The sequence below is a fragment of the Bubalus kerabau genome, chromosome 4 (assembly GCF_029407905.1).
Source record: "Bubalus kerabau isolate K-KA32 ecotype Philippines breed swamp buffalo chromosome 4, PCC_UOA_SB_1v2, whole genome shotgun sequence".
Lineage (NCBI taxonomy): Eukaryota > Metazoa > Chordata > Mammalia > Artiodactyla > Bovidae > Bubalus > Bubalus kerabau.
Genome location: NC_073627.1, coordinates 43,024,001 through 43,041,725, shown reverse-complemented (window position 1 = coordinate 43,041,725; position 17,725 = coordinate 43,024,001). Strand labels below are relative to the sequence as shown.

Below are 17,725 nucleotides of genomic sequence, written 5' to 3'. Positions count from 1 at the left end.
GAAAGTGAAGGACCCCCCACTCCCACTACACACGCGCACACACACACACACATTCACACGCTCGCCCCCCTAGAGGACCAGCGCTCTGAGTAGAGAGGGAGCGTGGGGCGGGGAGGGGCGAGCAGCAGGCTGAGCGGAGCCAGAAGTCCTAACCCCTCGTGCTCTTTAAGCTCGCGGGGAAGGAGCTGCTCCACAACCCACAGGTGTAGTTCCTCCCCCAGCCAATAGCTCCTGAAATTTTATGTGTAGGTTTCAGCTTGATATCACTTACTCAGAACCATCTCTCTGGACCACGGACACCTCCCCTCATCCTCATCCCGAACCCGGCCCTATTTTTCTTCCCGGGACTTAGCCCCTGGCTCTCCGTCCGGCTTCACCGCTGGGACGTGAACCCAGCCAAGGAAGAGCTCAGCTGAACTCTGGTCCAGAAGGACCAGAAGGAATTAATTTCTCGCTATCCCGGTTCCTCCAATACAGCCCAGCCTACTGGCTCAAGGTAAATACTAGCAGAAGAAATGAATGAATGAATGAAGCACTTTCCCACCTTGTTAACCAGCTACAGTGGAAAGCAGTATGAGAACAGAGGGTGTGGGTGGCGATCTGGTAAACGTGTGTGCCTGTGGTGGTGGGCGAGGCGGTGAATTGGTAACAATATTTTAATTATCTGAAGAAAACCAACAGGAGCCTATTGTGTTGAATCATGTCAATATATTACTTTAATAACTTTAAAAACTTTAAGTTTAAAAATAAACGTAATGTTAAATTATCTTTTCAGTAAAATTATTTTTTACATTTGAAAAGAACAGATGCAGTGCTTGCTCTGGATGTCCCTGAGGCTGAGATGGGAGGGCAAGGGCTGACGCGCCTACTTCTTCCTAGAGGCCAAGGTCCCAGCCAAGTAGAAGGAAGAAAAGAAACAGCAGTTACAAGTGTGCAACCCCTTCCTCCCCGCTCCCCCCACCCGCTGCTTGGACTGAACAGAACCCAGAAAACTGAGGGAGAATCCGGCTGAGTGGACCTGGAGTCTGCAGGGACCGAGTTGAAACAACCTTCACTGGGCGTGGGCGGCGCCCCAACCTGGGAGGAATCAGTGTGAGATTCTGGCGCCACCTAGACGTCAGGGTGGGGATTGCAAGCAGAGCGGGGCTGGCGACTCCCGGGAAATTTTGGGCAGTTCATCCCTGGGTCATATCCTGGGATGAGAGGCCCACGTCAGGCAGCCCCTCCCTTCAGATGGACACTGTGTGTGACCACTGTGTGAACGAGTGTAACAAGTGTAAGGTGTGGATCTGAGGAGGGCCTGGGAGGGGACTGGGACCCCAGCCCTTGGCTAAGACTCTCGTCTCCACCCAGTCTGTCCTCCACGTTGGCTTAGTGTGGCCTTTCAACACCATGCCAGAGTCTCCCGAGCCTGTTGACCACTCATGACCTTCTTCCGAGACCCTAATACCCATTCTTGCCCAGTCTCCCTCCCTCCCAGCCCCTCTCAGAACTGTTTTCTTGGGTGTGGTGCTGACCTAGACCACGGGACCTGGGTGAAACCCCAGCTCTGACCCTGTACTGTCTGCACGGGTTTATTCCCATACGGGGAAGTTCCTTCTTCTGGGCTGTATGGCCTTTGGCTCCCTCGTGTGTAAAATAGGGATCACGAGGGTGGTGGGTACCCCTGCGTGCTGGGCGGGAAGGGGCTGACGTGTGCAGTAACACCAGTGCCCTCTCCGCCTGAGGGGCACTGCCCACCCACCCTCTCTCCTCTGCTGGACCGCCTGGGCCAGTCTTCTCCCCTTGTAGTCTCTGGCCAAGGAGCCGCTGGGATTACACAGACGCGACCTCTCCCTTGTTCCTCACGGCCTCCCTGGAAGAGTCCATGAAAAGTTGTTGCAGACGGGCCATCTACTCTCTACACAGGTGCTTTCTCTTCTCCTCCCCGTGGGTGTCGTCCCACAGAGACCAGGTGGCCTCCGCTGCCCCACTTTCGCCTCAACAAATCCAGACTCGCGCTTTCCTAACGCACAGCCTTCCCTGTCTTGCTCCCCATGCTCATGCCACACCTGCCCTGGCTCTCTCCAGTGTCCGGACTCCCTCCCAGCACCCCCGCTTATTTTTCCTGGGACATGGCGTAATTTAGGTGACAGGGTCAATGGTCAACCATGCACAGGGACAGCACCTCCAGAGCAGGATTTGCTGTCACTGTGAGCCCTGGGCTCGTCCCCATAGGGTTCTACCTAGAAGCCCCCCGGGGGAGGCTGTCTCTGATCAGGTGAAGCAAGGCCAAGGGGAGGGGAGGGAAAGCCCTTCAGGAATGCCAGGGGTGGGATGTGCAGGCGGTGTGGGAGAGGAATGCCCCGAGGAAGGCAGACAACGTTTGCAAGTAGGTGATGTGTGTCCTTGGTCACTTTTTCCTGGCCCCAGGTCTCCCATTCCTTATGAGCCTACTACCTCTGCTGGACAAGACCCTGTTTCCCCAGATTTGACAGGTGTCGTGACGACCATATGCTCTATGATATCTTTGGGTCGAGGTTTCTGGTTTTACTTCCTTCCTGCGGGATCCCCTCCCCTGACTATAAACACTTTCGCCGGTGCCACGGTCTGGAAGGCAGCTGTGTTTACCTTCCATCTTGGCAGAGAAGTTGAAGCCAGAAGAGCAAGTACCAGGCCACCCCACCCCCACCCCAGCCGCACAGACCCGTGAGAGCCCTCAGACCTTTCCTAAATGCCCACCTCCTCCACTGGGCTCTGAGTTCCCAAGGGAAGGGGCTCTGCCTCTCTCCAGATCTTAACACCCATCCCTGCGTCAGCACACAGCACGCCCCACACACAAGTGTTGGCAATGGACGGCTAGGGAGATGCCTTCTACTCTTAGCCGACTTAAAGTGTGTAAGAAGCAGCACTTTTGGGACTGGTGAGTAAATCATGGAATATCTGACACTGGAGAAGTGCCCAGCAGTGAAAGGAGTGAGGCGGTTTTCTCTGTGTATTGCAATCGCTGTAAGCATGTGGAAGAAACTGGGAATCCTAAGTGCTTTGGAGGGAAAGGATATTAAGGGTAGGAGGGAACCCTGCTTTTTCACGGTATTACCTTTCATACTACTTAAATATTTGTCATGTTGGTAATACTTTTCTACAACTTTTCCAGAAAAGCTTCATTTTAAAAAATTTGTAAAAGTTAAAAAAAAAGAGAGAGAGAAAAGGACTTTCCTGGTGGTCCAGAGGTTAAGACTGCGCTTCCAATGCAAGGGGCACAGATTCAATTCCTGGTTGGGGAACTAAGATCCCACATGCCGCACCGCAATGCCAAAAAATAAAAATGAACAAAATAACAATAAGAACAATAAAATAATTTTTAAAAAGAAAGAAAAAGAGAGGAGAAAGAAAGAATACAGAAAGGGGCCCCAAGCTATGGCAAAGCAGGGGAGAAGCCTGGAGGATTTTCAGGGCAGCTCCATCTCTTGCAGTACAAACTGTTTCCTTACCAAATGGGGATGAATTACTCAGTACCACTGTAGGGTTTTTTTATTCCCTTAAGAAGGAAGCAAATATTTTCTCTCTAACTTACTAATAAGGGTGCTGTGAGCCAGGAGGTGACATCCAGGGCTTTGCTCAGGGTCTGAGCAAGAGGGACAGAATTATTTTTAGAACCCAGGTTCTCTGCTTCTAGCCCCTGAAGTCATGCCTCTCTCCTCCCTCCCACTCCCAGCTTTCTTGGTCTGCTCAAGACGACAGAATACTCACCCTGTCTTTAGCTCTTCTTCCCCTCCAGGAACTTCAAGATAACTGGGGCCTCTGCATAGAGGGAGGTTTCCCCCCTCAGTCTCTTCTTGGAAAACTGATCACCCTCATTCTTGATGTCTGTGGTCACTGTGGTTAGAAGTTAGATTAAAATGGGTCAGTTTTTCTTTTCCTTCTCCAACTTCGAGCCCTTTCCTAACTATGATGATATTTACTGGAAAACTTCACTCATAGCAAGTCATCTGCTTTTGCCATGGGCTCATGTATATACATCTTATTTTGAGAACTACACGATACACTTCTGAAGGGCAGGGAATTACTTTAACCCCCAGAGGGCCTTGCTTGATGACGGACACAATGGAGAAGCTCTGTGAGAACTGGTTATTACCAATAACTCCCATCTATTGAGCATCTGTCTCCCACGTACATTATCTGCCTCCTTCTTTGTTCTTTTCCTACCACAAGGGTAATATGCATTTTTCAACCCTTTGGCTGTATTTTGTGTTATTAAAAATAGATTTTAGTTTTTCTCCTTTTTGAGCTGTGACCTTTCCTATTAATACATTTCAAAAAGCTTTTCACTAAAGATGGTATGGAGACTGAGACTCAGAGAGGGTCGGTGACTGGTCCCTGCCTTACATGGCTCCAAGTGGCTTAGCCAACCCTCCTGCCTGAGTCCAAAGGTGCTGGGATTCTCCCTCTCCTGGGCTGACTTTTTATTTTAAAAATATTTTTATTTATTTTTGTTGTGTGGGGTCTTGGCTGCTGTGCGCAGGCTTTTCTCGAGTTGTGGCGAGTAGGGGTAACTCTCTAGTTGAGATGCACAGGCTTCTCATTTCAATGGCTTCTTTTCTTGCAGAGCACAGGCTCTAGGGTGCATGGGCTTCAGCAGTCGAGGCTCCCTGGCTCTAGAGCACAGGCTCAGTAGGTGTGGCGCATGGGCTTAGTTGCTTCAAGGCACGTGGGATCTTCCTCGACCAGGGATTGAACCCGTGTCTCTTGCAATGGCAGGTGGATTCTTAATCATTGAGCCACTGGGAATCTCTGCTGGGTTGATTTGAAGCCAGAAAGGTGCAGGCAGTGAGAAAAGTGAAGAAAACCTTTGAGGGTTTCTACCTCCCTCTTCTACTCCCCTAAGGCCAGTCACCCTGAAATCTAGACCTTCCTGTTAAGCACTGACGTACGAAGATCCACAGGGGCTTTGTTCTCATTCTACTCGTCCCTCCTGAGCAAGTGAGTGCGAAGCCCACTTCAGATGTATACATAAACTTTTAATTGAATACAGCTGTCAGAATATACGGCATTTCCCATCAGTCAGTCAACCATATTTACCATGAGCCAGGCTGGCGAATACAGTGGCGAGTAAGACAAAGCCGCTGCCCTTGGGGAACTGACAGGAAGAATCGACACATAAACATAGAAACAAACAAGAATTTCAGAAAGTGATAGAAGTGAAGGAAATCGACCCCAGTTATCGTATAGAGGCAAGGGTAGAGGTGGTGGAGGTGGTGAGGAGGGGGCAGCTGGCTACTCAGGTGAGGTGACGGCCTTGATGTCTGAGCCATGACCTGAATCATAAGAAGCCAGCCTTTAGGCTGAGAGAACATTTAGGAGGCGGGAATGCACTTGGTGCATTTGAAGGACAAAGTGGGAGTGGGGTGTGACTGTCTGATGCAGGGTGAACAAGAAGGGAAGGGAGGAAGTTGGGTCTGGAGAGGTGGGCAGGGGCCTCAAGGGAGGAGGCTGTGTGCTCCTGTCACTGAATGTGTCCATGTAGAACTTCAAGGATTCCTTATCCATCTTTGAGAAGTCTAGACAAGATGACCTCTAAGGGCCCTCTCAGGTGAGAGGCAAGTGGGCTGCAGTTTAAGTCAAGCACACTCTGATACTTTCCACTGTGTACCCGCCCTGTCTCAGCCACTCCATTCTTCTGCAAAGCAGGTAATTTTAAAAAATAAAACAAAACATTGACTTAGGATAGGCTGAGATGGTTCCAGAGCCCACTCCATCCACTTTAAGAGGAGATACTAGATAGTTTTTCTCAAGGACTAAGTGAGCGAGAGAGAGAGAGAAAGCAGGTGGTATCCAAACGGTACCAAGGAAGACAAAAGGGCAGAAGGGCTTCTATCTTCACAGAGTCCTGTTTGCAAATGCCTGTGGCTGCTATGAATAGGACACTCCCCCTCCCCGTCCCTCTCCCTTTCTCTTTGTGGTCATGTGTAAAGGGTTTGAATTTTGAAAAGGAAACAAGAACAACTCTGGCCAATTGATTCCTAGTTTTCAATCAAATTGTGTTACAGACCCCAAGGAAGTAGGGTCATCTTCATGAAAAGCAGCAATGGTTCCGAAGAAGCGGTCTCAACTACGGGGATGCCCATCTGATATTACTTACAAGGAAAAAAAAAATCTAGCCTAATCAATAACCTTGGCCAATCAGCAACAAGTTTCACCCAGGCCACACGATCAGAGAAGTGGGAATGAAAGTTCAAGTGCTCTGGCGCTGCCAACAGCAAATGAGAATTCAGTGGCTCTTTGACAACAAGCCGGAGCACGCTGATGGATCCACAACCACATCCTGGAGGAATGACGTCTCATTATCAGGTCCTGGCTTCTTGGATGTGTAGGGTGAGCGTGACTCTGTATGTCTCAAGAGGGTTCCTGGAGCTGGCAAGGACCTTCCAGAGGTGAGAGTATCATTGAAAGAGCGACATGAAGACAGTTCACACCTTCTCAATTCCCAGTTCACCAGTCACCCAAATGTTAGCAGGTTCTTCCAGTTCAGATATCTGGCTAAAACTCTGGCCCATTTCATCTTCGGTAGAGAAGACATACCCGCCATCCTTTGTTTCTCTCCACAGAATCCTAATTTTATTTGGATAATAGCTTCTATTCAGTATTTGTTTATGGAGATTATCTTTTATATATTTGGATTCAGTTAGTAATATTTGGTTAGGAATTTTGCATCTCTTTATGGAGGAGATTTGCATGTACTTTTTTCTTTTTTTTGTTAGGGTTATGGCAGCCTCATAAAATAATCCTTTATGCCACAGAATAGCTCTTTATGTCTTTCTTCTTAACCTAATCGAAATTCCCCAGAGAACACTTGCAATCTCTGCACACTAGGGTTCTAGGAGCCCAGTATGACCGAGGATATTCAAAATGCAAATGCCCACATAGGGTACTTTCATCTTCAACTAAGTTTCTGACCTCCAGGCCATAAACTAGTTTTCTCTATGGAGAATAAATCTTGAATTGGTGCCTGCTGAGAGGGGGAGGGGCAAGCACATAGCTATCCAAGGTAGCGAGGGAATCTAGATTTCAGTAACCCAGAGTAACCCTCTGATGCTAGCATGTCTGAGCTTTGGGGGTGGGGGTGGGGGGAGAGGGTTACACAGTGTAAACTGGTTTGCTTGTCACTAGCTGTGTCTCCACTGCTGAATCAGGATTCAGCTTTTTCAGTTCTGCTAAATCTTTCAATGTCTCACTCTGCTTTTCAGTTTGTTTCTTCTCTCCCCTCTTCCCGGGGTTTGGGGATATATGTCTTCCAAACAGGTCCCTGCACTGTCACTTCTGATAACATTAAGGGTATCTTATATTTTTCTATCTGCAGTATAATGGTAGCCTCCTCTCAACTTCTTTTGTGTGTGTCTGTACTTTTGGGGGGGATCAGTCTTACCCAATATGTTAATTTGCTTTTCTTTTTTTTAAAGAACCACTTGTACTATAAATGCGAAAGAGTCTGTTTAGCGAATGGTGCTGGGAAAGTTGGACAGTGCATGTAAATCAATGAATTCCCTCACACCATGCACAAAAATAAACTCAAAATGGCTTAAAGACTTAAACATAAGACACGACACCATAAAACTAGAAGGCAGCGTAAGCAGCACATTCTCTGACATAAAGCATATCAATGTTTTAAGTCAGTCTCCCAAGGCAATAGCAATAAAACCAAAAATAAGCAAATGGAACCTAATCAAACTTACAAGCTTTTGCATAGCAAAGGAAACCGTAAATGAAAAAACAAAACAAAACAAAAAGACAACCTGAAGAATGGGAGAAAATATTTGCAAAATGATGCAAGTGGCAAGAACTTAATCTCCAAAATATACAAACAGCTCATACAACTCAACAACAAGAAACAATCAACCCAACGGAAAAATGGCAGATGACCTATATAGACATTTCTCCAAAGAAGATATAAAGATAGTCGATAAGCACATGAAAAGACTCTCAACATCACTAATTATTAGAGAAACGCAAATTAAAACTACAATAAGCCATCTTCACACCAGTCAAAACGGCCATCACTCAAGTCTACAAGTAACAAATGCTGTAGAGGGTGTGGAGAAAAGGAAAGCCCTCCCTCTCACACTGTTGGTGGGAACACAGTATGGAGGTTCCTCAAAAACACTAAAAAGAGTTGCCAGATGATCCAGCAATCCCACTCCTGGGCACATAACCAGACAAAACAATAATTCAAAAAGATACACATGTCCCTATGTTCACAGCTATTCATACTAGCCAAGACATGGATACAACCTAAGTGTCCACTGACAGATGAATGGATAAAGATGTGGTACATATATACAATACTCAGTTCAGTTGTTTAGTCGTGTCCGACTTTCTGCAACCCCATGGACTGCAGCACGCCAGGCTTCCCTGTCCATCGCCAACTCCAATAGAATTCAACAGTAAAATACTACTCAGCCATAAAAATGAAACAGTGCCATTTGCAGCAACATGGATGCCACGAGAGATCATCATACGAAGTCAGAGAAAAATACCGCATGGTCTCATTTATATGTGGAATACAGCACAAATGAACCCACGTACAAAACAGAAACAGGCTCACACACATAAGACTCGGGTTGCCAAGGGGAAGAGGAGAAAGGAAAGGGACGGCCTGAGAGTTTTTGGTTAGCTGATGCAAACTATTACGTTTAGAATGGATAAACAACAACAACAAAGGAAAATATAAAATCCATCAGTTAAAAAAAAAATTCCATTTGACAATTTGCTTTTTTATGAAACATTTAAGCCTTTTATGGATGTTGAAATTATTGACACGTTTAAGTTTCTATTTTGGACGCAGTACTTGCCCTGTGTTTTCTTTCTCTCCACTATTTTGTTTTTATATATATATATATATATATATAATATTTTATATATTTTTATAAAATTTATATATTTTAATAAAATCTTATATATTTTATATATTTATAATATATATGTAATATATATATAATATTCTTGATGGGGAAGTACATCCTGTTTTACTTTAGTAGTTAATCTGGAAACTTCTAGCACATACAATAAACACAGCAAAGCCTAAAGTTAATCAATGTACTTATCTTCTTCCTGAATGACATTAAGGACTTAAGAGTATGTATGCTTATTCTAATCATCTCTTGCATTACCTATTTTTATGTATTTTGGTTTTATCTGTTTTGGAACTTATAAGACTACCCATAGTCACTTCCTGTTTAGATGGTGCACATGTTTATCACTTTCTTCAATTCTACATTCCTTTGTTGAATTTCAGAACTTCTACATTAAGAGATCATTGTTGTTCTGCTTGGGCAACAATTTTTAACTGAAATAGTCTTTTATTTCACCTCTGTTCTTCAAAGACAGTTTTGCTCAGTATAGAATTCTAGGTTCATGGTTAATTTCTAACTGTCCTTTGAAGGCACTTTTCACCGTCTTTTGACATACATAGTTGCTGATGAGAAGTCAGCAGTTAATCTCATTGTCTTTTCTTTGGAGGCAATCTGTGTCGTTTCTTCCTGGATACCTTTAAGATTTGTTCTGAGGTTTCACCATGATGTGTCTGGAAATGGATTTACCCTGCTTGGAACAGGATTACTAGAATATTGTAAACACTGATTAACACTTGAACCCGTAACTAATGTTATCATAACTAATGTTATGACAAACAATATTCCATGCTAGAACTGAGAAGATTCTTTCAAAGCCTGAAAGGTAGGGGACTCAGGCACTGACAGAAATGTTGATTAGGATACTGTATTTCTTTGCTTTCAGTGAAAGAGAGGCCAGTCTTAGTAAAATACATACTCTTCAGCCCACTCTAAGGCTGGACCCAGCTGGGCCTTACTTCCCACTCTTGCAGTGACCCTGTTGCTTGGAGAAATGACAGTTAAGCAGCAGAGGCACCAGCTCTCCTAAACATGGTGCCTAGAGGCCCTCTGCAGAAGCCAGCGAGGGTCTGCACAGGCTGGGAAGAATCATACATCCCAGAGAGAAGCCAAGGTGGAGACGCTCTAAACTATCTTGCTGTTTCTTTACTTTCAAGAACACGAGCCACCTGGCTACTTTCCTTTATAGCCAAATAAACACACACTTCTTAGGTCAAATAAGCCAACATACTCTCATTTAGCAAAGTGTTTTATTTAAAAGCTTCTCAGCACCATCTAGTTGTCAGAAAGAATGGATGATATCCCCTTTTTGTGCCCACCCAACTCCCAATTCCAGAGGCAGAAGTTGAACCATTTGGCAAGAGCTCCCTCTAATGATTATAATTCAGATCATGATAAGGTTTTGGTTGTTCTCTCACCCACTTTCCCTGACCCTCTACTTAACCACGACTCAAGTAGAGCCGTGTTCTCCACAGTTCAGAACAACTGGAAGGAATCATGTCAGTTTTGATCAACCTCCCATTCCTGGGCTGTTCGGGGCACATAGAATTACCTTGACAAAAACTGAATTCAGTGACTGCCACCTCGGAGGAACAGTGATACTGTCAGGCAGCATGCAGTTTTGAGAGCTCAAATGTTAGGGCACCCTCCCCCCACTCTACTCTAGGAACAAGGAGCACTAGGTCCGCTTTCTCTCCACACACCTCAATTGCTCATCCTCTCCTGCCTTATTAACACAGACACAGAACGAAACCGGTGTGACAGAGTTAAGACAAACAATTACATCTGATTAAAATGCTAAGAGATCCTGAGCTGTTGGAGATGAGGAGAGTAGATAGTGTGACCTGATCTTTCCCTTTTTTTCTTTAAGAATATTTTGTTTCAGCATAAAGCACACTTTCCCAAAGAGGTTCCTGGAGTAGAAATCCAAGAGTCTGACTGTGTCCCGTGGGAACACACAGTCACCTATGTCACTTTGGCTTCAGTCCCTGGATCTGTCCTTTGCAGCTACTTCAGGTCCCATGGGAAGAGGAAAAGCTGGAGGCAACATCACTTGGCCAAAGCACCCATGGGGTCCCAGGCTGGCAGGACAGTGGGTTCCTGCTCTAGTACAGCTAGCACCTCTTCAGGGACATGCTTCTTGTCCACCACCACTTCGTAGACGTACTCAGAGAACCACTCATCCGTCATGCACAGGTAACCTGGAGAAGAGAACAGGAGCCTCATGAATCCAGAGGGCAAGGGGCAAAGAGCAAAAACCTCACTGGCACTGTGAGAAAATCTCTCACAAAGCTAGCATTTGTGCATGTTTTTCAGCTTTCCCATCTGTAATTTCATTTAAGCTGATTATTTTTAAAACTTTTATTTATCTATTTTTGGCTGCACTGGGTCTTTGCTGTTGCACGCAGTCTTTCCTAGTTGTGGCGAGCACGGCTACTGTTTGTTGTGGTGTGCAGGCTTCTTGTTGAGATGGCCTCTCTTGTTCTGGAGCATGGGCTTTAGGTGCGTGGACTTCAGCAATTGTGGTCCTTGGGCTCTAGAGCTCAGGCTCAGTAGTTGTGGCTCACAGGCCCAGCTGCTCTGTAGCATGTGGGATCTCCTGTCTCCTGCACTGGCAGGCAGATTCCTAACCAACGGACCACCAGGGAAGCCCCCGATGAAGTCTTATTAGCAATCTACAAAGCAGACAGGACAGCAGGGTAATGTTTTTACCAGTTAGAAAAACGGGCTCAAAGTAACTAAGTGATGAGCCCAGGTTACATGGGTGAAGTTCAGAGCTGGGCCTTGGACCGAAGATCCTGTGCTATTCCACTTCTCAGGCTGCCTCACTGAGGGTGAGTCAATGACCCTCAAGGTAGGTGGAAATGTTTCTTGTTCACACAGCCATATGTCAGGAGTTAATCTCTAGGATCAGAACAGCAAGCATACCCATCCCACCTTCTCAGCATCACTGGCTGTTTTCTCTCATTCCTCTCTACCATAAATTTCTACCCAACAATCAGCTAAGCCATCAGGGGAATCCTGACGGGGTCTGGTCTTCATTCCCAGGGAGTTACTTATTTGCAGATGATACTGTGTAAGTCTGTGCTTTCTTAGGAGGAAATCTGTGGTGAAGAAGAGACAATCGCTTGACCTATATTCCTTGCTGAGGCCCTGGGATTTATGGATCTCTCCAGTGGTAGGAATGAACAGGGGCACAGCAGTACTAACACCCCAGACTGAGGCTTATCTGAGAAAAAGTGTGGTGTCATCAGGTATCTGGTGACAGACACCTGCCTTTTCCCATCAGGGAGACTATCCCAGGCTCCACTAGTGGTAGGCTCAGTTGTTTTAATCATGTCTGATTCTTTGTGACCCTGTGGACTATAGCCCACCAGGCTTCTCTATTCATGGGATTCTCTGGGCAAAAATACTGGAGTGGGTTGCCATTTCCTCCTCCAATGCATGAAAGTGAGAAGTGAAAGTGAAGTCGCTTAGTCGTGTCCGACTCTTAGCGACCCCATGGACTGGAGCCTACCAGGCTCCTCCATCCATGGGATTTTCCAGGCAAGAGTACTGGAGTGGGGTGCCATTGCCTTCTCCATTGCAGGCTCCACGAGGACAACATAAATTCCTCTTCAGGATCATACCACTACCAAACTGAAATGGGGAAACATTTCACCTGAGGCATTGCTAATACAAAGACTGAAATTAAGGCAAGAGACGAAAGCGTGTGTACTTACAGTAAGGATGGGCCATGGAGAAAGCAGAGGACAAAAGTGTGTACCTACACAGGTTACTACCTACACGCCGAGCACTCACAGTAACTAGCGATCTTCATCATCATCTTACCATAGCTGACACCTGCTGTCTACTAGACACTTGAGCCATTTTTTCTCTGCAAGTATGCAAATCTAGGTCTGTGCTGTATCGCTTTCCACTACAGAGGACCGAGAGAGAGGGAGAAGAGGTAGGTATTCCTAAGGTGATCCTCTAGTATATTGGTTCTCAAACTTCTTGGCCCCAGGCTCACGACTGTGCACTTAAAATGATTGAGGACTCTAAAAAGTTGTTGATATGGGTTATACTTAATGATGTTAACCACATTAAAAATTAAAATAGAAAGCTAAAAATATTGATTCACTTAGGAAAAAATAATTATATCCTCTAATACAAAATAAATTTTAGTAAGGAAAGTGGCATTACTCTGTGATGCAGAAGACAGCTGAATTCTCATATCTGCTTCTGTGTGCAGTCTGCTGCAACTGTTCTTTTGGATGAAGCAGAAGCAGCAAATCTGGCCTCATGCAGATATGCTGTCAGAGGGAGGAAGACCTTGTAGATGTCCTAGAAGGGTCCCAGGGACCTGGCAGGGGTCCTCAGGGCCCACTCTGAGAACTGCTGCCCTAAAAGCAAGGCTGATTTAAATAATTAAAAGGCAACGTGATGGTAAGTCTACTTTTATAAACTAAATGGTACGACAGAGGACATCACTTAACTTGAAAACAGGACTGCTTCGGGGAGCTCGTCTCTGCTGCACTCTGCCCCTCCCTGACAGGAGTCAAGGCAGCTCATCCTGACCTGGCACCGTGTGTTTGCCCTCTCCAAAAAATGCCAGGAAAAGTGCTCAAGCACTCATGCCAAGTCAGATCACGACGATCCCCTCACGATCCAGGGCGCCATTCTCAACAGGAGACACCGGGAAGAACACACACACACATTCCCAAGTCCCTGGCCTCTCACATCACCCACGTCACTGCCACTGAGTTCCAACAGCCAAAGCTTGGTCAGTTGAAGGGCCAGCTGGTACCATTTCTTGCTGCATCCTAAGTAAATGCTTTCTGAGAAAAAGTTTCAGCATCTGCCTTGCCCATGAGGAGTTTTCAGTGGGCAGGAGACCAAGCTACTAACTGCCACACCATCTGAGACATTAGGCATCCTTCCCCTCACCCTAATGCTTGCTGAATAAATCCTGAGAGGGGCTTGGGGCAGGCAGAGAGGCAGGTGAAGGATAGAGGCAGATTCATGTAATAAAGTTCTGTGTCCTTTCAACAATACTATCATCACACAATCAAATGAGTCTTCAAAAAATGCCCGGAGAAAATGGACAATAAGTACATCTATGCTATCTTGTTCCAAAAGCAGGAGATAAGATTAAGTCCTCACAAATTAAAACTCCTATCGATTGTAATCCACCCTTTCAGGGTCCCCGCCAAGAGGACCTGCCTTGATTAGTCTCTCTCTTCAGGATATGAGTTCTCTGGGGGCCCACAAAACCTCACAGTCTAGGTGGCTGCCGAGTAATTGCACCCTGGGTAGATAATGACCTTGTGGCTGCTGTAACTGTTGATACTGCGTGTCCTGGAGTTTGACTGAGAAGATTAGGATCAGTGTGTCTGAAACGCGAGTGAGTGCTGTGGAGAGGGGCAGCAAGGTGCCCACTCGGGCAGGGTTAGAGCGGCCATCTTGATCTGAGGAAAGTTGCAGCTGCTAGCCCTCATGTACCTTGGCCATTAGAAACCAGCGTTCCCCGAAGACCAAAGAAACAAACAAAAAAGGAAAACAAAAATCTGCCCCAAGATGTTTCCCTGATGTTGCATTCAGGGAAACAAATGGATAAATAGATAAAGAAAGTCAGCTTTAGGGACTAAGGTGAAATTAAATTTTGTTTAAACATTAAATGTCTTGCTTACACGCAAGAAATAAAGAAAGGAAGAGGAATAAATAAAATAAGTGAACAGTCCCTCAAAGACACTGGCAACGTTTCTATATCTATTAAGAGAAACAGCAGTATGGGTCTGTAAAGGGAGAAACAGCATCTGTAGATACAGCTCTAGACAGGTTAGGCCTAACACACTCAGAAACAGAAGGGATTCCAATGGATTCATTTAAGGGAAAGAAAAACTTTACCCTAAAAAATCAGTTTTCTGAAATCCTACCAAAGATCTAAGTTTTAAACCTTTCAGACATAAATTAAGGTGATAAATATATTATTATTTATAAATGAGAAATGTTTTGCTTTGTTCTATGAAATATTTCACCTCACTAACAAAACTACTTGTGGTTCAATTTTTGTTGTTGTTGCTATTTTTAAAAAAGGTATGACAAAATCAAGTTACTGTTCTGCTGTGATGAATCTGTCTGGCAGCCTGAACCCAAGGAAGCCAGACGACTGAGGCCTCATTAAGTCACTGCCAATCTTTCACTTGATGCTGATAACTCAAGGCTGAAGAAAGGCTCCCAGAAAGGGAAGGCAAGCCTCACTGACACTTGTCTCATATTTCAAACTTCCTAATAAATAGTGAGAAATCACTCCACAAAATATCAGTCATTTAAAATGAAGTTGCAAAGACTATGCAGTAACATGGAAAAATGTTTGAGGGATAAAAGTATATAAAAATAGTGTATCCTTTATAACTATGTTAAAATTCCAAATACACAGGGGGAGAAAATATGAAAAACAATGATAATTTTATATCATGGGGTAGGCGATTTTCCCTTCAAAATTCTGAAATATCATATTGCTTTTTCACTCCTTAAAGATTATCCAAATAATTAATGCTGCTTATAAAAAATCTTTTAAGGACAGAGGGAGGAAGATGATAAAATGAAGGAAGAGGTGGATGAAAAGATGACAAATATACATTTTAAAACTGCCTACGATCCCACCATCCTGGGTTAGACCCTGTGCGTGCGTGCTAAGTTGCTTCAGTTGTGTCCAACTCTGTGTGACCCCACGGACTATAGCTCGCCCACCAGGCTCCTCTATCCATGGGATTCTCCAGGCAAGAATACTGGAGTGGGTTGCCATGCCCTTGTCCAGGGGATCTTCCCAACCCAGGGATCGAACCTCCGTCTCTTATATCTCCTGCATTGGCAGGCAGGTTCTTTACCACTAGCGCCACCTGGGAAACTCAGGTTAGGCCCTAGTTAGATTTTTATGTCCTGGAGAAGGAAATGGCAATCCACTTCAGTACTCTTGCCTGGAAAATCCCATGTATATCCTCTGATAAAAATTTATATATGTAGACGCTATATGTTTAATAAAAATGAGATAGCATAATGTTATTATACCACAGAGTATCACATATTCTGTTTTCCAATATTGCTCTTTTCATATTAATAAAAAACTATCTACACTATAATTTTAAGTGCTGAATTTATGAGTAAAACCAAAATGTGTTTAATTCCCTACTGTTGGAATCTGAATTATTTTTTCATGCTTAGAAACAACACTGCTATAAACAATTTTGTAATTAAACCTCTGTGTACATCCTTAATCATCTACTTAATTTCTTTATGTCCTTATCAATAGTGGGCATATGTAATTTCAACTTTCTTTTTGGGTCCAATCTGAACTTTTGTCTGTGGGTGCTTGCTATTCAGTTTTCTTTTGTAAAGAGTCTGTTTGGGACCTCTGCTGAATTTTAACTGGTATGTTTGCCATTTTCACAGTGATCAGTAATAGGGCTCTATATATTAATATAATGATTGCAAACATTTTTCCTATTATGTAATTTGCCTTCTAATTTAGTTGATGATGTTTTCTAGTGTCCTAAATTTTTTTTGTGTTTTATGAAGTCAAGTTTATCAATCTTTTCCTTTATGGCTTCTAAGGTTTTTCTGTTATGTTTATAAACATTTTTGTTTGATGTTTCCACATCAGTAGTTTCATTATCTGGCATCGTCTGGATGTACCATAGTTTAACCAGTTTGGCCACCAATACTTTGGCCACCTAATGCGAAGAACTGACTCCTTAGAAAAGACCCCAAGGCTGGGAAAGATTGAAGGCAGGAGGAGAAGGGGACAACAGAGGATGAGACGGTTGGATGGCATCACTGACTCGATGGACATGAGTTTGAGCAATCTCCGGGAGTTGGTGATAGAGAAGCCTGGCATGCTGCAGTCTTTGAGGTCACAGTCGGACACAACTGAGAAACTGGACTGAACTGATAAACGTTTCCCTGCAATTATATTAAAAAAAAATTGAAAGCAAAGTAGGGTAAGTGGTAAGAAAACATAAGAAACACAATCTCAATGAAAACCACTCATTAAGGCCTTGACACAGCTATGAACACACACAATTTCACAGGTAATTAAGTAGTAACAATCTGTCAACCACTTCTGTTAGTCACCCACTGTGTAAAGCATGCCTTACATTTGTACGGAGTACGCTATGAATATACAAAATGACACAAGTCCTCTGGAATGGGAAAAATTCGAGTGCCTCTGCCCTCTTCACTAAGCAATGCCATTTCTGGAATTTCATCCTGCAGACACACAGCACCTGCATGCACACAACAGGCATGTAATTACGTACAACAACAGCTCACACTTATTCAACTTGGGCTTCCCTGGTGGCTCAGTGGTGCAGAACGTCTCTGCCAACGCAGGAGTCGCACGTTCAATCCCTGTGTCAGGGAGATCCCTTGGAGAAGAAAATGGCAACCCACTCCAGTGTTCTTGCCTGGGAAATCTCATGGATAGAGAAGCCTGGTGAGCTACAGTCCATGGGGTCCAAAAGTCTGATATGACAGCAACTAAATACCAACAACATTCAGCGCTTTCTGTTGTCAGGCACTGTTCTAAGCACCGTACAATAAACCCAGTGCAATACTGTTTGGATTAGCAAGAGCCTGGCAGCACGCCAAGCTCCATCAGTAAGGGAGCGGGTTAAGTGAACTACGGTACATCCAGACAATGCAAGATAATAAGGCTGTACTGATGTGGAAACGTACTGACAGGCCTCCGAGACACACTAAGTGAAGTGAGAAGGAGAAGCAGAGCGGGGAGGTAAGATATGCTACCTTTGGTGCACTAAAACACACTGCAAAGTCCCATCAGAAATGAAGAGAATGAG

At 44.7% G+C, this 17,725-nt stretch overlaps 1 protein-coding gene and 1 long non-coding RNA gene across 9 annotated transcripts in view; one reads left to right on the top strand and one right to left on the bottom strand.

The window, feature by feature from the left end:
* The first annotated feature begins 8 nt into the window (after positions 1–8).
* On the top strand, positions 9–7,571 carry LOC129649535 (uncharacterized). Its single transcript, XR_008713150.1, has 4 exons — positions 9–496; positions 880–1,092; positions 6,030–6,413; positions 7,440–7,571. It is a non-coding gene; the product is annotated as an uncharacterized LOC129649535 (long non-coding RNA).
* The window catches only part of BLMH (bleomycin hydrolase), a 51,921-nt gene continuing 34,884 nt past the window's right edge, over positions 689–17,725 (bottom strand). The window contains exons 12-15 of one of the 8 annotated variants that reach the window (XR_008713149.1): positions 3,733–3,858; positions 2,722–3,266; positions 1,745–1,855; positions 689–1,193 (exon numbers count right to left, since the gene is read on the bottom strand). Coding sequence is in view for 2 of the 8 variants with exons in the window: in XM_055577060.1 (XP_055433035.1) it covers positions 10,935–11,086 (152 nt within the window). In the remaining 6 variants the exon portion in view is untranslated. Of the gene's footprint in view, positions 1,194–1,744; positions 1,856–2,721; positions 3,267–3,732; positions 3,859–10,118; positions 11,087–17,725 lie in introns of those variants that run through there. The other 7 variants (XR_008713146.1, XR_008713147.1, XR_008713148.1 and 4 more) reach the window with 7 other exon arrangements.